The 23,834-nt window shown below is 36.1% G+C and overlaps 1 protein-coding gene across 4 annotated transcripts in view; it reads left to right on the top strand.

Moving 5' to 3' along the window:
• Nucleotides 1–1,955: 1,955 nt before the first annotated feature.
• TMEM161B (transmembrane protein 161B) overlaps nucleotides 1,956–23,834 on the top strand; it is a 66,207-nt gene continuing 44,328 nt past the window's right edge. For 3 of the 4 annotated variants that reach the window (XM_023510925.1, XM_023510924.1, XM_012802816.1), the window contains exon 1: nucleotides 1,956–2,112. Coding sequence is in view for 1 of the 4 variants with exons in the window: in XM_012802816.1 (XP_012658270.1) it covers nucleotides 2,110–2,112 (3 nt within the window). In the remaining 3 variants the exon portion in view is untranslated. The remainder of the gene's footprint in view (nucleotides 2,113–23,834) is intronic. The other variant, XM_023510922.1, reaches the window with a different exon arrangement.

Genomic DNA, 23,834 nt, shown 5'->3' with positions numbered 1-23,834 from the left:
ACCTATTTTAAGTAATAGAAACAGGCAAATTCCTCTACTTCAAGGTAGGTAACATTATTCTATAGGATAAAAAAGTCTGGGCAAAAGCTGCATTTTAATCATTAAAAACCATTACTTGAGTAACAGATTTTTCACACTGTAACAGAGATAACGGTGTGAAACATGAATATTAAAGGGTATTAACCAAGAGTTATTTATCAACTTGCCACACACCAATAAGGAACACAGAACCTATGCTCTATTAAAAATGATAAGCAGATAACAAAAACTGACTGTGATTTCTTTTCATGGTTTTACTGTGGCAGGAATGGATTCTATCCTGATATTAATTCCAGTTTTACTGTCACATAGAAGGAGATGCTTTGTGAACCTCAATGAGGCTGCCAGTTTTAGGACAGATATAAAAACTACAGTGTCAGAAATGAAAGAGTAAGACTTCATAAGATGTGTTGTCTCTGACAGGCTGATAGCCACTTTCCTTCTCCACCCTTTCTTCCTCAAGGATAGCAGCTACTTTCCAGGTACAGCACCAGACAACTCCAATCCTTCTCTACAGCACTAACCATTTCCTGATGCCCTGGGGCTAGTCTATTTACAACCTTGTCCCCTAGACAGCAGAAGTGGAACCCTCAGGGAAGTTGTGGATTCATCCCTAGCAGGATCTGTTACACAAACCTATTACCCAATCCCACCCCACCTCCAGCTGTTTCTGTCAATACGTAGGATTCATATATCTCATTTGTCATGTTATTAGACAAAATAAAATTTAAAGTAAAAGACAACATATACTCAAGTCATATACTCAGCTTCTGTCCCCTTTTCTGATAGAAAGTAACTGCCCTAGGCATGCTTCTTTGGTATTACTCAGAATCCTGATTACAGGTCTTTGGGCCATTTATAGCTTGGGCACCATTCCCTCCAGGTACTTTGATAAAGAGGGTGAAACTTAACATCCATAGCTACTCCTGCCGGCTCATTCTTGACTTCTTCCGAAGCTTTAGTTTCAACCTCCCCAAATCCCACTTCATTACAAAACTTGACACTGGGGCAAAAAACAAACAAACAAACAAACAAAAACCCTCATGGATGAAATAGCCACGACTTAGGTAAGAATCCTTAAATTGCGAGAGACATTTCTGGGTTGAATATGCTATGTATGTTCATTTCAAGCCTGCCTCCACTATCATGTCTCATTATAATCAAATTAAAAGTTAGAAAAAGTTGACTGGTACAGGTTCAGGAAAAAACACAAAATTAAGAGGTATGTGGTTTTCACTTCTTTCCACTTGACTTTTTTTTTTTTTTTTTTTTTACTAAAAGAAGACCGTCCATATTAAACAGGTAGAATTTTCTTCCTACTTTCTCTGTTCTTGGTAGATGTCCTTCGGACTTTGGCTGGTATCTGTGAATAGTGAAGAAACTTCCCACCACCAGATTCCACGGCCCAGAGGGAGGGTGAGGTGGAGAACGCATTAAGACCGGGAAGAGAAGCGACAGAGGGACAGACAGGTCTATGGAGCTGAGGAAAGACTCTCCAAGAAGGGCCGAGTAAGAAAAATGAAAGGGTAAAAGTAGAAAGGGCGCTGGCTAAGCTGAGACAATTACAATGTAGTCTCAGCACGGCCCAACTGTGGTCTTCCCCCTCACTAAATCCACTGGGTACGGGGTCGACTCTCGGCCCAGCCATCCATTTGTGTCTCCAGCATCTTCTGGATTGGGGACGCGCTGCAGTCGAAATCACCCGACCTACCTCAGGACCCTCGCAGGCGCGGCATCGCCGCTCCGCCCGCACAGCCACCTGGACTGCGCTGCGCCTGCGCCTCCCCGGCGCGCTCTCAAGGTCAGTACCGCCCCCAGCCCCTACCCCAGCACCCACGGAAGTTGCCTTAGAGGACGTCCTGCGTAGCCTCATCTCTGCGTGGCGTGAGGTCGAGGGCGTTCAGGAGAGGGGCGGGACTTCCTGTCCCGCGCGGGGAGAACTTCCGGCAGAGCCGGAAGCTCTTCTCCCTTTGCGGTTTCCAGAGGCTCCCGGCTGCGGGACGCTGAGGTGAGGTCTGAGACGGTTCCGCTGGCTCCAGCGTGTCTGATCTACGACCCAGCCTCGGCGCCATGGTGAGTCCTTCAGTGAGGGAAGAGTGACACAAGTGGGGAGAAAAGGGCCAGGAGATTGTTCCTTTGAAAAGAGCCGGTCGGGGGTTCTTCTCGAATGGGGCGGACTGGAGAGCGGGAGTGAGCAGCTTGGGCACGACCCACCACCTGCCCCGGAGTGCCTGAGCCCTTGCTTGAGGAAGCAGCCTCTGTCCTGCCCGGCCGCGAGACTAGCGGGGAGGAGGTGGGGACGAATCTGTCGGGGAGTGTGGAGTAGGGAACCTGCCTGTTCGTGGCCCATTCACTATATGGCCTCTGGCGCCAGGTGGTCCCCGTGTTGACCTTGCTCGCCCCCTTTCTCAGCCGTGGCGCAGCGGCCGAGAAATTCAGATTTTAGGAATGTTTTTAGCCTTTCCAAGTGGATGCTGCGGGTACTCTTCTTGGAGAGGATCAACACCTGTCACTTAAAGAGCAAAGTAAGCTTAGCTTTCAAACTCAGCCACTTAAGATTTGAAAGGGTGTCAAGTAAAAATTATCCGGATTTAGTAAGGACATACTTTATTCAAAAGAAAATTGCAAGGCTGTGGAGGAAGTAAGTGTTTCAGTAGGGAGAATGCCCTGACCATAAGCTCTGCAAGCATCTCAAAGGTTAGGTAAAAAAGATTTTTCTTTTATGGAGAAAGGTAATTAAGGCTAGAGAAAACCAGATGTGGCGAAGTAGGATGAAAGTGTGGTTTGATTAGACAGTAACCAGAGAATATTTTACCCTGAGACCAGCCTGTTATGAGAAAGAGCTGTTAAGGAGGGTTTGTATCTATGGAAGGTTTGTATGTGCTATTACAGGCTGAGGATAGAATGAAGTCCAGGTACCCGGGGGGAAGAAAGTCTTAAAGTTTGTTTAATAGCATTTTGTTCCTATTGCTCTGTGGGGACTAATAGTTTAGCAAGTCATTTACGAAGGAGAGAATGGGAATTTGGAGGGTCTAGGTCTGGCCTTGTCATAGATAAACAAAGGGTTGTGGTAGGATTTTATTCTAAACTAAGTGACATTATTCTAAATTCTATCGGAAGCAGTGATTATTTGTAGTAAGCCCAGAACATAAAAGAGCAAGCAGGAGAGTTCTTAACCTTTGCTGTTTTTCAAGATTACAGGACTCTGGTAAAGTTTAATATTGTCAGCTTCTTGACAATATAAACGATATCAAACTCACATCTGGAGGGGCTTCTGTCTTGGAACTTAGCTTCAGTTTGCAATACGTTTTCAGGGCCAGGTATTGCAGCCAACATTCAGTTATTGTGTATGATGGTTGCTTTTTTTAAATGACTTTTAGTAACATAACTGAATATAAAACAAAGACCTTCAAAATAATGTAGTTCCTGATGTACCCTATGAGATAGCCTATCTCTTTGAGAACTGTTGTTCTTCCCTTCAAACCTTGGTGAATTATACGGTTTGTATTCATGGAGAGAGTTTTGTTTAGTTTTATTTATATTACTGAGTGTAGAGAAAGATGAGGAACAGTAGAACAGGAAGGAACCAAAGCCCAATTACCCTTCTGCCTACCCCTACCAAGGACTCCTCGTTTTACAGAAGGAAGAATCTGAAGTCTGGAAATAGGCAATAATTTACCCAAATCGTAGTTTAGCACAGGCTGGACTAAAACTCATTTTCTGAATTTCTTAAATTTAAGCTCAGTTTCTGACTTCTTAGAATCTCTAAAATCACTATAGTCATAGAGAAGCTGAGTATGAACTTGTTCCCAGTATTGTAGAATACTAAAAGTAGAATCTAAATCTCTCTCCCCCTGCCAGCTCAAAAGTGATAGTTATATTTGAAATTCTTGTAATCTCATGCTGTTTCTCCAAGTATCACTTTAGAATGAACTATCAGGGGCCAGATAGTTGGCTTTCTGCATTCTGGCATTGCTTTTATTTCTGAGTTAATTACAGGACTAAATATTATCTTTGCCCATGAAGTTGGTAATGTCTATATATGCAAGTGTGGTCAATGCATGGAATATTCCAGAAAAGAAAAGATTTAACCATTAAATGAAGAGAACATGGGCCGAATTTATTTAAGATTTAGTTTAATTGAAATCAGAACTTCTGCATTGCTTGAGCCTAATGATACAATGGAAAAAACCTTACTTAGACTTGAACTCAGAAGACCCAGATTCTGTCCATTATTATAATAGTGATATGAATTCAGAAGAATCACTTAGTTTTGATATGAGTTCTAAATTCCTCCTAGATAGCAGAAGGAAGACTTAATGAGGGTTAAAGTACCGGTTTACTCTTACATTTATGGTCCTATGACTTCTCTCAGAACTTTTCAGAATAGGTACGTGTTTCTGATTCAGTTTAATCTGATTTCCACTAAGATTTTTTTCCTTGCCATTTTGGTTTCTTAAGTTAGATTTCTTTCATCATTCCTCTTTTCGTTTTTTTCATACATGTAGGTAATAATTGAAGTCTTTTGTCCATATGTTTGGCCATGTATTTCACTACTATCTTAAATGCTCCATAATGGAAAACATCTGTGTTTTCCAAAATGAAACATTTTGATTTTATTTTGGTTTTAATCAGTTAAAAACTCATTCTGCTCTCTCATTCTCTGATATATTATGTAGACCAAACCTTAGAAGACTGTACAGAAGCTTGTCATATTGTGAGCTAATAATAATAGGGTTGTGATACAGACTAAAAATACTGAGCTCACTCTTAATTTGTATGTTTCTAACTGAAATAAGCTATAGAAACTTTACTAATGTAATAAAACCACTTGTTTTATTGTACTTTCCTTTTTGAAAGTTAGAGACCAACTTAAATCAATTAGGAGTCTTTCAACTATCAAACTAATTTGGGGGACTTGGTAAAATAGAGCTCTTGGAATGGTAGATATCTATGTTTTGTTTCGTATGTGTAGCTTCCTGTAATTTACTGCTGGGATAGAGCTATGATCTGCTGAGGGGGAAAAAGATCATATGCCTCTGCCGTAGTCCATTGGAGTTAATGAAACGATTTATTGTGTTGGGAGGAGATGATGTGGTAAATGTAATATAGCACATAATATACTCAATGAGCACAGAAGAAAAGATGTTAATTCTAACTTGGGGGGTTGGTCATGTAGTGGGTTTTGAAAAATGGGTTAAGATACTAATTCTCAAATGTGAGTGTGCTTAGGAATCACCTATGATGCTTGATAAAAATGTTTATCAGGTCCCTCTTACTGGGCAGATGAAATTTCAGAATCTTATTTTTAATGAATTCTGCAGTTAAGTCTTTTTTTTTGTTCTTACCCTAGCTTTGGATGCAGTTAAATGGTAAACTAGTGGCCCTTAAACCAACATAAGAGGAAAATGCAGACATGGGAGACTTTGATGGAAGTACTGGAAATCCCTTCACTAGCTGAGTGAACATCAGACGTTTGCAGTTTGAAGGATGGATTCTAGTCAGGTTTTAACAGTTAACCACGTACTGGCAGATATTTGGGTTTCTTACAGTTTCTCTGACTTGCTTTTGACTTTTCTCCTTGACTACTTTTCTAAAGAGGAGTCATTGAAATAATATTGTAGAGTAGACTATTCTCTTAACTAGTAATTTGGTTGATTCAGGGCTCTCATTCTTAAGACTGGCTTATACCTTGGACTTTGAACTTTTAAAAAATTTAGTTCTTTTGTTTGTGCCGGAACAAATGCTTAAAGTGAATTAAGTTGATTTCGGAAAAATCAAAAGTTTTTCTAAAGTGTTCAGTTCTAAGAGAGAACTTATTATTTTCTTTCTTTTGTAATGTGGTTTTGGCTATGTTACTAAGTAAAAAATGAACACAGCTTGTGCCAAAGGAACTTTGCAAAAATAAATTTTTGTATATTGCCTTCCTATTCTTTCTATACCACCTGCCCTTGAGTTTTAGGGAAAAAAAATTAAAGTCCTAGTGAAAAGCATATTCTTGTGGTTTTGATTTAACTGATTGTGCCTTTTGTTTCACCACTGAACATTTAAAAAATTGTGCTATTATTTCAAAGGCAGTTGTTCAATCACTAATTTACTTATTTACCATCTAGGTACTCTTCTTGGCAACAGGGATATAACTGTTCATAAAACAGACAATTCCCTGCTGTTATGGAGCTTATGTTTTATTGGGAGAGGCTGATGATACTCTTATGGTGAAATAGATACGTAAAGCAGAGTAAGGGGAATAGAAAATGCCTATTTTAGATAGGGCATTCAGGAAAGCCTCAGTGAGGAGATGATGTTGGAACAAGTTTGAATTCACATATGTATTCAGCCTATGGGCCTGGTACCTGTGTGTATAAATTTAATTGCACTCTAAAACATAATTGTAGTACATTGTATCTAAAAGGCAAGCACAATGCTCATACTGTTTTTAGTTGTATAAGTCTTTTAGTAAACTTATTGTCACCTTTCTAAATGGTGAACAGAGAAATAATAGAAATGTGTTTTTTTAAACAAAATCTATAATAGTAGTTGATGTAAAATTTTATTTAATAGATTTTATTTTTGTGCCACATTAAAAACACTTTTTTTAAGAACTTTTTTTTGGAAGAGGTTGAGGTTCACAGCAAAATTAAGAGGAAGGTACGGAGATTGCACACATGCTCTCTGCCCTGAAATATACATTGCCTCCCCCATAATCAAGGTCCTTCGCCAGAGTGGTACGTTTCTCACAATTGTGAACTTAACCTGACACATCCTAATCACTCAAAGTCCATAGTTTACATTGGGATTCATCTTAGTGTTATACATTCCATGGGTTTGGACAAATGTATAATGACATTATCTATCAAAATAGTGCCATAGAAAGCATTTTTACTGTCCTGAAAGTCTTGTATGTTCTGCCTGTTCATCCCTTGTCATCCCCAACCTTTTATTACTTTCTTCAAGGTTTTGCCTTTTCTATAGTGTCACGGTTGGAATTAGACAGTCTGGGGCCCTTTTTAGATTGGCTTCTTTTGCTTAGGAATATGCATGTAAGAGTCTTCAATGTCTTTTCATGGCTTGATAGTTCATTTCTTCATGTGGCTGAATAATAATATTTCATTGTCCAAATGTACCAGTTTATACATTCTCCTATTGTGATTGCTTCCAAGTTTTGGTGATTATGAATGAAACTGCTGTAATCATCCATGTGCAGGTTTTGTATAGATAGTTTTCTACTCTGGGTAAATACCAGGAAGTACAATTGCTGGATCATACCCTACGACTGTATGTAATTGTATGAGTAATCACCTTCCAGGGTGGCTGTCCCATTTTGTTTTCCAACTAGCAATGAATGAGAGTTCTCTTGCTCCACATTCTTGACAGTCTTTGTTGTTAGAGTTCTGGAGTGTTGTCATTCTAATAGGTGTGTAATGGTATCTCATTGTTTTAATTTGTGTTTCTCTAATGACATGTGATGTAGAGCATCTTTTCACATGATTTCCCATCTGTATAATTTCGGTGAAGGTCTTTGGCCCATTTTTAAATCAGGTTTTTATATTGTTGAATTTTAAGAGTTCTTTGTGTATTTTGTATAACATTCCTTATCAGATGATTTCTTTTGTACATATTCTCCTAGTCTGGGTCATCTTCTCCTTTTCTTTATACTTTCATAGTAGATTTTAATTTTGATGAAATCCAGCTTATCAGCGATTTTGTAATCTTGCATTGGGTATTGTATCTAAAAAGTCATCACCTTATCCAAGGTCATCTAGGTTTTCTACTGTGTTATCTTCTTTTGTAATTTTGTATTTTACATTTAGGGATATGGTCTATCTGAGTTAATTTTTGTGAAGGGTGAAAGTCTGTATCTAGATTAAACTTTTTTGCATGTGAATGTCCAGGTACTTGTTCCAGCTCCATTTGTTGAAAAGACTTATCTTTTCTTCATCAAATTACTTGGTTATAGTAAAGTGGGCCTATTTCTGGCCTCTCTCTTCTGTTCCATTGATCTGTTTTCTCTTTTGCCAATAACACACTGTTTGATTAACTTTATAGTAGATATTGAAATTGGTAAATGTCAGTCTTCCAGCTTTGTTTTTCTCCTTTGATAGTGTGTTGGCAATTCTGGGTTTTTTGCTTTTCCAAATAAACTATAGAATTAGTTTTTGATAACCACAAAATGGCTTGCTGAGACTTTGATTGGGATTGGATGGATTTGTAGATCAAGTTGAGAAGAAGTGACAATCTTGACAATTTTGAATCTTCATGACATATCTTGTACCATTTATTTTGTCCTTTGATTTTTTCCATCAGAGTTTTATAGTTTTCCTCTGTAGGTCTTGTACATGTTTTGTTAGATTTATACTTAAGTATTTGGAGGATTTTGGATGCTAATGTAAAAGGTATTGTATTTTTAATTTCAAATTACACTTGTTCCTTGTTGCTGCTGTAGGAAGGTGATTGACTTGTACTTTTGTATATTAACCTCGTATCCTGCAGCCTTGCTATAATCTCTTATTAGTTCCAGGATGTGCCGCATGTTTTTACTGTCTTATTACAGCTCTTACAGAATATAACTTACCCCAAATATCCCGATTTTACATTCACATCTTTTATTTATATAAAACAAATGTAGTAGTTCTGTTATTAAAATAGTTTAAATACCTTTTGTATTTTGGCCGTAAATTATATATAAGGTATAAAAAAAATTAATATAAAAATAATTTCAACTTTTACTACTTTGGTACAGAGACTTAGCATCTTAAAATCTGTTTATAGTTTTTTAAGATAAAATCTTTGATGAAAGTATTATGAAAATCAGTACAGAGGTATTTATAAAAATGACTCTTTGAAATGTAAAAAAAAATTCTTGGTATTGAATTCTAATTCCACTTGAATTAGAACTTGACCTCTGTAGTTTGAGTTAAGATTGTATGATTCTAAATATGTGAATTTGTGAATGTCATTGATATACATTTAGTTGAATGTACATTGGGGCAGAAAGGGAGTAATATTCAATTTATAGGTATTCAAGAAAGGTTTCATATAGAAAAGTTGGTTGGACTAGATCTTGATGGGCAAGTGGAAGCATGTCAGGTGGATAAAAAATTGAATTTTAATAACATTCTATAATATTAACTATTTAGCAATTAATATTTGTCAGGTATTATTCTAAGCTCTACTAATATTCATTTAAATTCTTATGAAGTAGTTTAAATCCTGTTTTTTTTTTTAACCTCTCATTTTGCAGATGTAGAAATGATGGCATAGCAGGATTTTTGTCCAGAATCACACAGCTAGTGCTGATGAATTTGACTTTTAACCAGATTTCTTGGCTACTGTGCTGTTGTTCCACCGTGATCATAGTTTATGCTAGATAAATTTCAACTTAGGACAGGATAGGATTTTAAAAGCTAAATCCGGTGTTTAAGGATGGTAAATCTGAAGATTCCCTTATATTCCTTCTGCTACTGGTGCGGTAAATCTCAAGGTTTCTTTATATTCCTTCTACCTTAACTGCGTCCAGTTAAGGCACTCCTTAACACCAAAGCATTAGTTTATCTTAGGCTTGAAGATGGACTTCTACTGCTAACACTGATGAGGTAAAAAGCAGTTAGCGAAATTAGGGATGAGGAGTTGGGGTGAATGTCAGCTTTTTATCAGTGTAAATATTTAGGGTGTCCCACTTGTTTCAAGCTTATCTGAGTTAGTTTTTGAGCACTACAGTTCCCCACACCTGGGTCTAGTCTGCCCTCTTAGGAGCTAGGCTGCACAGCAGGAAGTGAGCAAGAGAAGCTTCCTCTCTGTTTACAGCCACTCCCCATCACTTGACTCATCACCTGAGCTCCACCTCTTTTCAGATCAGCAGTGGCATGAGATTCTCATAGGAGCGTGAATCTTACTGTAAACTGCATGTGCAAGGGCTCCAGCTTGCATGTTCATTATGAGAATCTAATCCCATACTCACCCCACTCCCAATCCGTGGAAAAATTGTCTTCCATGAAACCAGTCTTTCTGGTACCAAAAAGGTCAGAACTGCTGCTAAGGATTGGCTTTGCCTCTTCATTCCCCTTGGACTACCTGTTTCTTGCAACTAGAACTTTGTTTATGGTCAAGTTGCAAAGAAGAATGTAATCTTGTAGAGTGCCTTGCCTTCCCTCCCATATGTTTAGTAGACAGTTTTTTTGAAGGTTTTTTCTGATAAAAGAACTTTCAAAGGTCATTTTCTTATGGAACTTCTTCACAGCCATCGACTGTATATTCTTTGTTTATTTATCACAGTGATCCTTTAGAGGAAAAATAGGTGATAATGATAGGGTCCTCCTGGTAAGTTTTTATAAGTAGAGAGGTTTGGATTGTAAGGCACTGGAATTAGGCTTTTCCCCCACTCTGTTAAAAGTGGCTTATGAAGAAGGAATTTCAATGACTTGTGCCCCATTTTATAAAAATATGATTATGGACTACCAACAATTAATGCTGTGAACACTCCCCACTATAAGACTATAGCCTATTAAAATAAGGTTAATACTTTTATCTTTGATTAGTAATTAGAAGCCCTTTGAAATATTAATCTGAATTGCTATTTCTTTATATAACTATCTTATGCTCTTTACTTAGTGCTTAGCTGATTTTTGTTATTTTTTACCTGGTGATTGCCACTGTTTGCCCCATTGTGCTGATCCACTTAGAAAAAACAATATCATAGTTTCCTTTTTTTTTCCTAAAAGAAAAAGTTATACCAGAAGATTCTCTTCCACCAAAGCCAAAACTTCATTAACTTTGGATGTTTGTTAAGCATGCTTATCATTCAGAACATTTTGGCCATTTTTATAGTGGATATAAGTGATTAATTACAAAATAGTTCAAATTCTTATGGTTTGTGGGGATGTGAATTTAAGTAATAGTGTTCTGTTACTAGAACCATTTGTTTTCTGTATTCATTCTTGCTTAATAAAGAAACCATGATATTTTTCCACAAAAGTTTTAGCAAGAGGGAAGGGAGAGGAGTGGAGGGCAAAATTGGTGGGAGGAGGGAGGGTTTTGGACAGATCTCACCTAATGTGAACAATGCAAGGCTATGCTTCAGAAGTACTAAGAGGAAATTATAAATGTCTTACCACAAAAAATAAGTAAGGTGATGATTATATTAATCAGTTTGATTTAAGCATTCCACATTGCATAGCAAATCATCACATTGTACCCCATAAATGTATACACTTATGATTTAATGAAAAATTAAAGAAAATCCATATTACATTCACACTGTCCTAAAGCTGAAAAATTGTAAGTCAAACCATTGTAGGTTAGAGATCATTTGTGTATTTTCCCCAAGAATTTATCATTAAATATTATTTTTATACAGCTAGAAAAAGTTTACTTTTACAAGTAGTTAAACTCAGTAGAATTTTATTTCTATTTAAATTTATGCTTACTGACTTCCTCTTCTCTTATTAGATTAGTTAATATTAGAACAATGAAGTCTCATTGTATCTTTTTTACCAGGTTACTTGAGTAAGAAGTTTTGTATTGAATGTACCAGTCTTTTTTTATTACAATCTTTAAGACAAGAAAAAGAGAAAAGAGTCTGGATAACTGGAAATAGAAGCAATTGCCAATGAAATCTATTTTCTAGTTCAGGGGTCCTCAAACTATGGCCCGCAGGCCACATACAGCCCACCAAGGACATTTATCTGGCCTGCCGGGTGTTTTTGCTACCGCTGCCTGTCCTGCTTAGCAGCCAACTTGTCCCAGGGCCCACAGTCTGGCCCTCCAATGGTCTGAGGGACAGTGAAGTGGCCCCCTGTTTAAAAAGTTTGAGGACCCCTGTTAGGGACAGGTAATAAAGCTTTGGAAACATTCATTGTAGTATAGGTCATAACTTTCATTGAGATATATTGTTCTTTATTATTAAGCCTTGGTAATTTGATTTCATCTAACATTTATTTTTTTGAGAGAGTCTCATTCTGTCACCCTGGGTAGAATGTTGTGGTGTCATCATAGTTCATAGCAATGTCACACTCTTGGACTCAAGTGATCTGCCTGCCTCAGCCTCCTGAGTTGTTGCTAGGACTACATGTACTTGCCAGGATGCCCGGCTGGTTTTGCTTTTGTTTCTGTGTTCACCCTCTCCCTTTTGGTAGGGACCATCTCTTGCTCAATCTGGTCTTGACCTCTTGAACTGAAGTAGTCCACCTGCCTTGGCCTCTGAGAATGCTAGGATTACAGGCATGAGCTTCTGTGCCCTTATTCTTGATTCTTACAGAGAGCTTCCCAATCAATGAAGTGTTTAAAGTCATCATAGTTCTTTCTCTTGATAGCCACTAAAAAGAAAATTTTCAAATTATTAAAAAAATGAGTCCTTTAAAAGGAGAATTGGCCAACTATCTGCGATAGATTTAAATATATAATATATATTGATACAGAATTACTGTCATTCACAAGTCTTTCCTCACAGAAATTCCTACAAATCACTAATTGAGGTGAGTGGTCCTTTATCTTATTTCGTGTGGATCTCTGATCCTGCAAGTCTGGTAAATATTAACTCATTTAATCCTTCTGAGAAAGGATTGTTACTTGTTGATATTAGCAGTAGCTACACATCGCAGGCTTTGATGGTGGTTTAGAAATGTTAAATCTGTGAATGCCAATGTGGACTTAGACATAAGATCTGCTTGAGATTTTGGAGATCATTTGCCAACTTTTGTCATTTTGTAAGTAAGGAATGAATCCCAAAGAGATATCTAATTGTTATGTAGCTAGTGACAGAACTACTTTGATCTTAGTGTGTTTAATTATTTACTGCATTAAAACATTCTTAATGAATGCATTTACCTAACAGTTAACACTAAGGGTATACATTAAATTTTCTTGGCATTTATATATGGCTTAAAATTTAAAATTAAGCTGAAATTTTTATTTTGTTTGTTTAATAAAGTTTTATTAGTGTACTTACCAAAGTAGTAACTTTTCGTTAGCTTAAAAGAATTTCTAACAAAAAGCTATTGCATTAATTGAGAAGATTATCTTGTAAGAACAGATATATTATACTTTCTACATATCTTAAGTATATTATTTTTTGCTCTTAAAGCAAGTAATCTTTCATATGCTAAAGTTTAGCACATGACACACTATAGGAATCTGAATGTGGTGATGAACAGTGGGCAAATTTATGTTTTATTCTTTTTTTTTTTTTTTTTTGGTCAAAAGCTAAATATTTTTCAACCTATGTTGAAAACCTGCCATGCTAGGCACTGTCCTGGAAGTGGAAGTGGGGCTGAAGAAATGAGATGAATACAAGCATAGTGGGGTAGAGACCCTTAGATTAGTGGTCACAGTTGAGGGTGTTAAAGGTTTTTTTGGAGTTATATATGTGGTTTTTAATAGAAGCTGGAAAGTCAAACATTTTATAGAGGAAGTAGATGGTGAAGCCTAGAAATTGGTCTGAACAAGATGATTTGAATGTCTCATATATCTTTTATTTCATTGGTTTTGACTGGTAGCTTCTTTGAGAATAGACCTGTAGGTGGTGCTGATGGCTCAAGGAGTAGGGCGCTGGCCCCATATACCAGGGGTGGTGGGTTCAAACCCAGCCCCGGTCAAAACTGCAAAATAAAAAAAAAAAAAAGAATAGACCTGTAGGGATATTTTCTACATTGATCAGAAAACACTCTTATGGTTAATAAAGAGTGGCAGAATTTAGAATGTCTTCTTCTATTGAAGCTTTTATTTGTTGCTTATTACTATAATGAAACATGTATGCATGTGCTAGTTAGAGATGATGTGGCTTGTTAACATCTATAAAAATATTATTTGTCACATTTTAGTACTTGGTATTGCTTAATATGAGGTAATTGTATTATTTATTCAACCTCCTGTGGCTGTGGAAAAGTTATTTAAAATAAACAACTGTTCATTTTAACAATATGTTAAAATGGCTTATGAATTATATTTAATTAAAATCCCCTCTGTTCTTGTGAAAGGGTATCTGTATCCTTGCTTTCTGTTTATTGTTGGTCTTACATTGGCCTCATCAATGTATATTGAGGAATGTCTTCTTTCTAAAATTAAATCACATTCCAATAAATGACTTTATATCATCATCTTTGCCAGAAAGTCTGGAGCTACTGTATTTTGATTACAGTTAAATCAGATTCATGCATTCTACTCTTGTAATTCTAATCCTTAAGAAATTTAGAATATGTGTAGGCATTTTATTGGAGATTTATTCCTTTTGACCTTAGTTTAAGTAGTTTAAAATAAATTTCTTATTTTTTCTGAATTAGAAAATAGCAAAAAGTTTAAGCTTGTATTTTTTACTTAAAAAATTACAAACATTTTGTGCTGTGCAACTTTGGTGCTGACAAACCAGATTCATTCGTTCAAACAATTTGAAAACCCATTGTTTTGAGTCCAAATTAAAGTTGTTGATATGTTTTAGGCATAATTATAATTTATAGGATTAAGTTGAGCTATATGAAATTGTCATTTTTTTAGGTCAAGGAAGTTAAATATCAGCAATTTTATATGATTGAACTAATAAATCTGTATTAGATATCACTAGAAATCTTACTTAACTACTTTCCTACTAAATCCTTCTATTATTTTCATTTCATATTTAACATAGAAGTAAGCCCCTTTTTCTTTCAGTTTAGTTTTTTTTCTATGTCTGTAAGGGCTGCAGCTATATTATAACACCATATAGAAGCCAGTGTAGCCCATATCATCAACCCCGACTTAGTAGAGATGGTCTGTAGGATGAAATTCTCTTTGTTTATGATTGTTTTATGATACTTTTACCAGCTTTGGCAGTATATGGACAATTCTCAATGCTATTTAAGAACCTATTGAAAAAAAAACCTATTGAAATAACCATCTTTCAAAATCCAGTTCTGTCAGTCATCCACGTCTATAGTTTCAACTATAATTTCATCAGCCCTTTCTTCTCAAGTTTCTAAACCTCCTCTCAATCACATTGCCAGAGTGGTAATCGTGGTTTTTCTCTCATGACTGTTTTTTCCACCTTTGAAGGTCCTGATCTTATTGTGATTACTTTTCAAGGACTCCTCAAAAATTTTATCCACTTTGGTGCTCTCTTTAGCTCTTTTGATTAACCACATAATTATTGTAGGTTTTTCTATTCTTGTAACCTTTCTAAGATCTTCTGTCTAGATAGGTCGTTTCTCTGATGTTGTACCTAAGTGGCAAAATCATGCAGACCTGCAGTTGCGTGGCAATCATTCATTCAGTTCCTATGTTCATTTTTGGTTAGAATTCTCATAACTTTCAGCTGCCCCTTCTCCCTCCCTTTTCTTTTACCACTTAATTCCTCATACCATTCTATCTAGTTTTTAGGCGATGCTATGAGAACGCTGAAATAACCTATGATGAGTTTTCCAAAATAAATATACTTACTAGAAAAGGACATCCAGAATCTTAATCTAGTTTTTCCATTACCCCAGCCAAGTTCATGTAATCTTTGAAGACCTCAATTTCCAAATTTAAAACATGTCTATACCTATTTGTGCTTCCATTCAATAGGATGGATGGAATGATGTCTCATAAAGTTGATACCATTTCTTTTTCTTTTTTTTGTTTGTTTTGCCAGATCAATACCTGGATAATGACTTTGTTCTTACAATTCAGTGATTAAATTCCATACTTAACTATTCAGCACCTCCCTAGCATCAGTTCCTTCCCTTTTGCCTTAAGGACGTACATTTCACCTTTATAAATGTATATTTACATATACATATTCTAGTTGATCCAAGGAATAATTATGCCCATTATTTCCATTTTATCTTTATATAATCACCTGAGTGATTGCCTTACTTATGAAGACTTAACCTTGCAGAGATAATTCTAATCTAAAGCCTAATTCCTTTCTTTTCTACAAAATCCTTCTTAATTCTTTTTAATTTTGCTCCTGTTCTTGAAGCTGTTTAAGTTCAAGCTTTTATGGTATTGCTTGGACTGTTTCAATGGATTTCTAATTTAGTTCTTCCCAATTGCTTTCACCCCTCCACTTTTTTCTCCATCATATTGGCAAAATTATTTTTCTAAAATATATTATTTGATATGGTTATTTCTAGGCTTAAAGTCCTGAAGTTATTTCTAAGTATCTGCAGAAAAGTCCATTATGTGTCACCCAAAGCAAAGTCTCACCATGTGGAACTTGTCATTATTTCTGGATCATACCATTTGCTCTCTTTGTATAATCACATAATCTGGCTACACATCTCCTCCTTTCCTGTTCTGAACAGTGGGACACTTTTTAAACCTTGTCTCATGTCACCTCTGTGAACCAGTCTCTCCCAGACTTTTGTAGACTTAATTATTCTCTTATTTCAAATGTTTCCATAACACCAACCTCTACCATACCACTATCTATCACATCTTATTTGTAAGTGGCAGTAAGGAATGGTTAACACTCTTGAGAGTTTGATAAAATCAGCATGTGATGGAAAAATGAGTTAAGTCCTCTCACCTTGAACTTAGATCTGAATTTGTTCCAGTACCTGTGGAAGACTAGTTGATAGTTAAATCAATGGTATGTACATATCAAAAGATAGAGTAATTTTTAAATAGGTTTTATCTAAAGAAAGTGTATCAGTTGTGAAAAAGTTTTATCAGTTGAAAGGCTATAACAACAATTTAGCTGGAATTGAATGTATTTACAATTTTGTCTCACCTTGATCCTTCAAGTTGAAGGTGCAGTCACAGGTCTGTCCTTGGGAGGCCTGTCTGAGGCTTGTTGGCTCATTTCCTTGCGTTTCTTTCAGTCTGTAACTTCCCTGTCAGTGGTTTCAGTTTTCTACCATTCACTGAAACTAAAACATCTTGAAATAACCTTTGAGATGTTCCTCAGTTGTATTCTACAGGTGTTATACTTCATGTTTAGTCACATGCAAGGTTTGATTGTCTTTCTTTGGAAATACTTTTCATCTTTTTTTCTCCTACTTCCAACCATTTCTCTTACTCTTAGGTTTTTCTTGTTAATTGTTCTCCATATTGCTATATCTAATTTTCATTGTATATTACTGACATTATTGCATCCCTTTACCCTTGCCTGTTCTGAAATCTTCCAAGGTGATCTTTTTATTAAACATTTCAGCTCAATATTTTCTCTTGATATTAAAGACTCTTAATGATGTAACATTGGGTTTTCATCCTATTTATCACAGTTCCTTTCCATTCACTATGTCTACTTTGGTTGAGCCAGACTTTTGCTGTTGTGTATGCTCTCTAGATTCACTTAACCTGGAATTAACTTCCTTTACTCTTCCATTTATGTGAGTTCAGTTTCCATCTTATGTTTCATCTACCCTATGAAACTTTCATATTCCTTTTTAAAAATTCCTATAATCCTTATTGATAGTACTATCTAATTTTGTGCTCAAATACTATCTTGCTGTATATATTTATTGTTACTATGTTAATCTCAGATTTTAAGCTCTGGTAAGATTCTTTTACAGTAATGCCATTCATTCATTCAACAAATATCAAGCGCCCTACTATGTGCCCTGAACTATTATAAATGACATTGTTTTAAGTGATTGGAGTTTAATAGTGAAACATAAAAATCCTTGGACCAAGTTCCTGATAATAACCATCAACAGCATACTTGGATGCATAGCAGATAGACAGATGGTTCTTTCTAATTGAATTTTCACTTGCTTTTTCTATTTATAGGTATAATTTCTGTGGTGGTACAACTCGGATTTAAAGTGATTTTTAACATTGTTTGACCTAGATCCCAAATGATTTGTCACATTATATGTATTGATACCCAGTTCTGGTTACCAAGGTAAGAGAGGCAGCAGCCCTATTTCCTTACCGCTTACTTCAGGTCCTCCTCTCACCTTGAGCAGGTGTTTGAGTGCTTCTGGGCTGTTCTTTATCCAGAGCATTTTTCCTTAACTACTGATCTGATCATATTGCTTTTCTTGAGTTTCCTATTGCCTTCAGGTTAAGGGATGCAGGTATCACTGATGATTCACTAAACTTGAGGCTACCATGTCATGTTAAAATCTTCCCAAAATACTCTTTCACAGCATTTTGTTCTCAATAATTTCTCTTTCCTTTTGCTCTGTTCTCATACACAGAGAACCCTTTCCTGTCCTCTTATCATTTTGTATGGTTATGGCCTATTTACTCTCCTGGTAGAATGGTGCTCATTGATGGCAATAGACTCCCTATTGCTAGTGGTCTAATACCCCACACGTGTAGTTTTTATTCAACAAGTGTTCGTTGAATGCACCAAATAGATTTTAGTGGAAAAAGCATTAAATTGGAAATTGTATAGTTTCTGGATGAGTCTATAAGTGTGTAGTTCTGTGATCTTGGTTGTTTGGACCCTGCTTTCCTCATTTGTAAATTGTTCAGAGATGGTTTGTATACATGTTTAAAATGTGAATTCTAGCATTTATGTGAACCGGGTTGAAATGACAAAGTTCACGTATTCTTTTGGAATATAAATTGAGTATCCTTAAGAAGTCTGTTTCAACATATTTAGCTGTCACTAAAACATGTGAATAGCTGAGAAACAAAAAGTAAGGTGGTTCCTGGGTAATACTACATATCATTTTTTCTTTTCAGCCTTCTAACTTATTCAAGGACATACAATTGAAACCATTTGGGCGGGGAGTCTAATTCCCAAGCAGACATTGCTGGTAGCCCTTCGAATGGTAAACACTATGCTTTGTTTCAGTTTGTCAACAGGAGAACTAGTTTAATGAAACCTAAAATGTCAACTCCACTGAGTTTGAATTTTTAAATTGTAGCATGCTTGTATTTAAGTTTTGAGTATTGACAAGGAAGATAAGGTATTGTTATTTGGTATATTTTATTTCCTGGAGGATAATTTTCTTTGGTAAGAATTTTTGTAACTTGTCAAACTGTTATGACACAAATTGAAATGATCATTCTCTTAGGGCAATGTTTTTCAACCTTTTTTCTCACAGCACACTTGAACCTATAGTTTAACTTCTGTGGCACATTTAAATTATGTTGATCCAAAAAAAAAAAGTGAAAAAAATAATGTGCTTTGAACTTCTTTCAAAAATCATTTAATTAATGATTTTTAATAATTTTCATGGCACACCTAAGACCCTCTCACTGTACACTAGTTGAAAATCTCTGTTCTAGAGAGTAAAGGCAAGTATCTTTTTCTTACTCTTCATGACCTCAGGTTAATAGATGTGGATAGGTTGAAACCTAAGTGACCATAATGTTTGGCCCTTCTTGGGTGCTTATGAGCTATTTCCTAAATGATTTTTCCCAGTTCCAGTTATCAAGATAATCAGGGCCTACAGGCATTGAATCCAGTCAGAAATTGTCTCCTTGGTCAAGTTATTGTTTTGTAGCTTTAATAAAACCATTAAGGGTACTTGAGTTAATGACCCATATGGTTGTGTGTTTGAGACTTCAGTAATGATGGACTTGTGGTGTCACTTCATCTCTGCCTAGTTGAATAGTTTACTATTGTGAAATTTAAGTTTATGGTTAAATTTACTTAAGCATTCTCCTTTAGTTAAAAATAATAAAAAATATTTAGGAAATTTGATTTTTAAACATTCAGAAATTCTGCTTTTATATAAACTTATACATAGATGCTAAGTTAGGCAAAGAAGACAAGTTATTAGAATGGTTTTATTTTGAATTTTAAATGGTTGTGGTTCTTAGTTAATGAATTGGATATTTTATTATTTAATATGTAAATCCCTGGCATGTAATTCTCAATTGCATAGAAATATCTTAAAAGTTGACCTAAATTCAGGGCTAATAATCATGAAATTGATAATATGTATAATTTTCTAAAATCCTTGCTATTTTGAAAGTATATTACAGGGAATCTTTTTAAAAAATATGTGAAAAGGAATAAGTGTGGTGAACTATTTTCCATATAATTTTAAAATCATCTTTCCTGAAGATTATATAAATTCCACAGAGCCACCTACCAACTGATGTGTCTAGGATAGATCTGGGAACTTCAGTTAGAAAGTTAGAAGGATACGGCCAAGTGTAGTAATTCCAAGACTCTTGGAGGCCTGGGTGGGAGAATCCCATGAGGCCAATAGTTTGAGCTGCTCAGTTTGAGCAACGTAGTGAGACCTTGTCTCTCCAAAGTAATTTTTTAAAGTTAAAAGAATATTATAATAAATATATTCATTTAACATTAGTATATAATTGAATTTGAATTATTTTCAGCCTCATTTGAAAAGATGGAAATGGCATAGTAAATTGAAGAAACAGAGTGAGGTTACATTTTAAAGTCAAACGCTAACTACAACACTGAGAATGTGCCGCTATACTATGGGGTTCTTAGGGTTTCTTAGCGTTAGTACCTTTAATTCCTCTGCTTTCATATTTCCTCAGTCTCTTGAGTTTCTTAACGATATCTCTAAAATGCATTTCTTTTCCAGGTAACAAAGATACTACTGTAACTTAAGGTTTTATTGTTTCTGGTCTGGATTATTGCGGAAAACCTAGTTGATATCCCTAAATCTAATCAGTCCAGCTCAAAAATCAGTTGTCTTTTCATCTTTAGTAGTGAGTTCATCAGCAGTATCTCATTATGTTAAGTGATTTGGAGAAAGGGGGAAAGGGTTGGTCACGGTGTTGTCATTTTCCATCATATATATCTTTCAAATTAGTCTTTCTAGAATACCATTTAATAGCTATGGCTATTAGATATGACTTAAGATATGATTTCTGCTATTAAAGAGCAAAAATCATGTACAGACTGTAATAAATTACTATATAACATACATGAGAGAATGTACTAAATGGCCTTGAAGTTTTTGTGACACCGTCACTTTTTTCAAGGCTAGGTTGAAGCTTACTTTTTCCCCCACAACTTACCCTGACTAAAAATTGATCCTTTTAAGTCTGTAATCTCAAGGACGGTAACCTTCTGACACACTTGCTAATGTATTTCTTGGCCTTATTCGGACTGAAAGCGTTCTTTGTAATGGCATTCACTCTATGCAGATGTAGACCTTCCATCAGAAACTACATAGAAAATAGGATAGTAAATTCCAGTTATAAGAAATGGGAAAGAAAAAGGTTAAAATGTAACCTGTGATGTTAGGTAAATATAAAAATGATTTGAACTTTAACCTCGTTGATAAGAGTTTAAGGCATTAAATATCCACAAATAAAACCATTGTTGAGGCAGGTTTGGTAGACATTTTTAAAAACAGTCCTGTTTAAAGAACTGTCTGTAAACAGTTTTTCTTTGGCAGTTGATTTTTTTACTTATTCATTTATAAGAAATCTCTATATAATACCCAGTAAGCAAATTAGACATTTGTGATATGATTTACAAATACTGTTTCCTAATTAGTCTTCTGAGGTTCTTTAAATTGTTGTTTCATTGAGAAATTCGACCTTTTCAACTTTTGGAGTCTTCTTTTATCACTTAGGAGATGTGTAATGTCCCTTTTGAAATATTTCTCTATTAACATTGTGAGAAAGATTTTGTCCTTTGGTAGTAGTGATAAGTATGATGGTAACAATAAATAGTACTAAAGTGCATTTAGTATTTACTCTGTAGTGGGCGCAGTATCCAACCATGGCTTGGAGGGTTGAGTTATTAACTCCATTTTTTTTTTTCTTGCACTGTTACCTAGGCAAGTGCAGTAGCCTTGTCATAGCTCACTGTGACCTCAAATTCCTAGGCCCAAGCAATCCTTCCTGCCTCAGCCTCCAAGGTAGCTGAAACTACAGGTTCATGCCACCACACCTGGCTAGTTTTTTTTTGTTGTTGTTTTTAATTTTCTGTAGACACAGAGTATCACTGTTGCTCAGGCTGGTGTCAAACTCCCTGATGTCAAGCTAGACTCCTACCCCAGCCTGTTAGAGTGCTAGGATCACAGGCAGGAGCCACTGCACCTTAACTCCATTTTTAGAAGAAGCAGAGGTACAGAATATTGAAGTAACTTTTCCAAAATCCCACAGCTAGTAATTGATAGAAACCAGTGTCTAACCCAGGCAGTCTGGTTTCAAAGTCTGGGCTCTTAAACTAATATACCACACTGTTTTTGAATTTTTACATTTTATATGTAATTTTTTTGTATATTAAGTTTGGGGTAAGAGTTCTACTTTTGGATTGCTTGGTTAGAGGAGGAACCAAGAAAGGGAAATGTAAAGGATGGATCATCAAGGTAGAAGGAAGGCAGAGACTATGGTTTATCCTAGGGGATGCTGCTGAGATTTAAAATGAAGAAAAAAATTTACCAAGATGGAGTGATCTTGATGGGTATGTGTTTCAGTGGAACTGCTTGAAGTAGAAGTTGAGTTGGCCCTATGTGGGGATGTAAAAAAATGGAAACAGTGAGAACAACTCTCTTGAAAAGTGGTTGGAATATGAGGGTGGGAAAGGTTGTAGAATAAAAGGAAAAATTGTTGTTTTTTGGAAGAATGAAAGACTTGCAGGTGTTACAATGCGGATAGGAAGGATTTTAACAGAGTAGAGTTTAAAGAAGATATAGGAAGGAGGCTTTTCAATGGCTGAAAGTCAAGGAGAATGGGCTATGAAGCACAGATAAAAGGATCTGCTTTATATAGGACATGCTCTGTTATTTCCAGGGATGTGGGGATGCAGGTGCAGGTGCCTTGGTGAGTTTGTTGGTGGCAAGTGAGAGATCCCATTTGATTGTATCTGTGTTCTCTGTAAAGTAGAAGAAAATGCCCTCTACTGAGTGGAGAGTTAGAAGTTTGAAGGGGCTTGAGGTGTGAAGAGAGGGAACCAAGTGTCAGTTAGCCATCATGGTGAATATGGGAGGAATTAATGAAGCAAACTAAGAAGATTGTTGGACATAATTGAATACCCATTTTTGGAAGTTCGTGGTGACAGCATGAGTTCAGTTTTAGAGATGGAGTCTTGCTCTTTCACCCAGGCTGGAATGCAGTGGTATAATCATAGCTCAACACAGCCTCTAACTCTTGAGCTCAAGTAATTCTCCAGTTTCACCCTCCTGGGTAGCTAGGACTACAGGAGCAAGCTACCACTTCTGGCTAATTTAAAAAATATATTTTTTAGATACAGAGTCTTACCATGTTACCAAGGCTGCTCTTGAATTCCTGGCCTCAAACAGTCCTCCTAGCCTTGACCTCCCAGAGTGCTGGGATTACAGGTGTGAGCCACTACACTTGGCTTCATAACATTTCTTGAGAATAGATTTCTAATACATATGCTAATTCATTGAACTTTAGTTCTTATGGATGTGAGATTCTTGGGTAACTTGTAGACGGAGGATTATAAGATTAAACTATATATTTTAAATTTAAACTAAAGTACATAGTCTTGAATACCAAAATGCCAGAATAATACAGTGGTCCTTCTATCCAAAGTAGATTGTCCAGGACCAATTCCTCCCATCTTTTAGTATACCAAATTGAGGGATGCTCAAATCCCTTATATAACATGGTGTAAGGTCAACCTGTTGGTTTATGCCTATAATCCCAGTGACTCAGGAGGCCAAGATGGGAGGATTATTTGAGGCCAGGAGTTTGAGACCAGCTCAGACAACATAGCAAGACCTCATCTCTAAAAAATTTTTTTAAAAAATTAGCCAGATGTTATGGCAGCACACATATAGTCCCAGCTACTTGGTAGGCAGAGATGTTTGAGGTTACAGTGAGCTATAATCATTTCACTGAACTCTAGTCTAGGTGATTAGAGTGAGACCCTGTCTCTTAAAAAAAAAAATTAGGCTCGGCGCCTATAGCTCAACCGGCTAAGGCGCCAGCCACGTACACCTAAGGTGGCGGGTTCGAATCCCCAGCCCGGACCCGCCAAACAA

The sequence above is a fragment of the Otolemur garnettii genome, unplaced genomic scaffold (genome assembly GCF_000181295.1).
Source record: "Otolemur garnettii isolate 467f Iridium unplaced genomic scaffold, OtoGar3 scaffold00017, whole genome shotgun sequence".
Lineage (NCBI taxonomy): Eukaryota > Metazoa > Chordata > Mammalia > Primates > Galagidae > Otolemur > Otolemur garnettii.
This window is presented reverse-complemented; position numbering and strand designations above follow the sequence as displayed.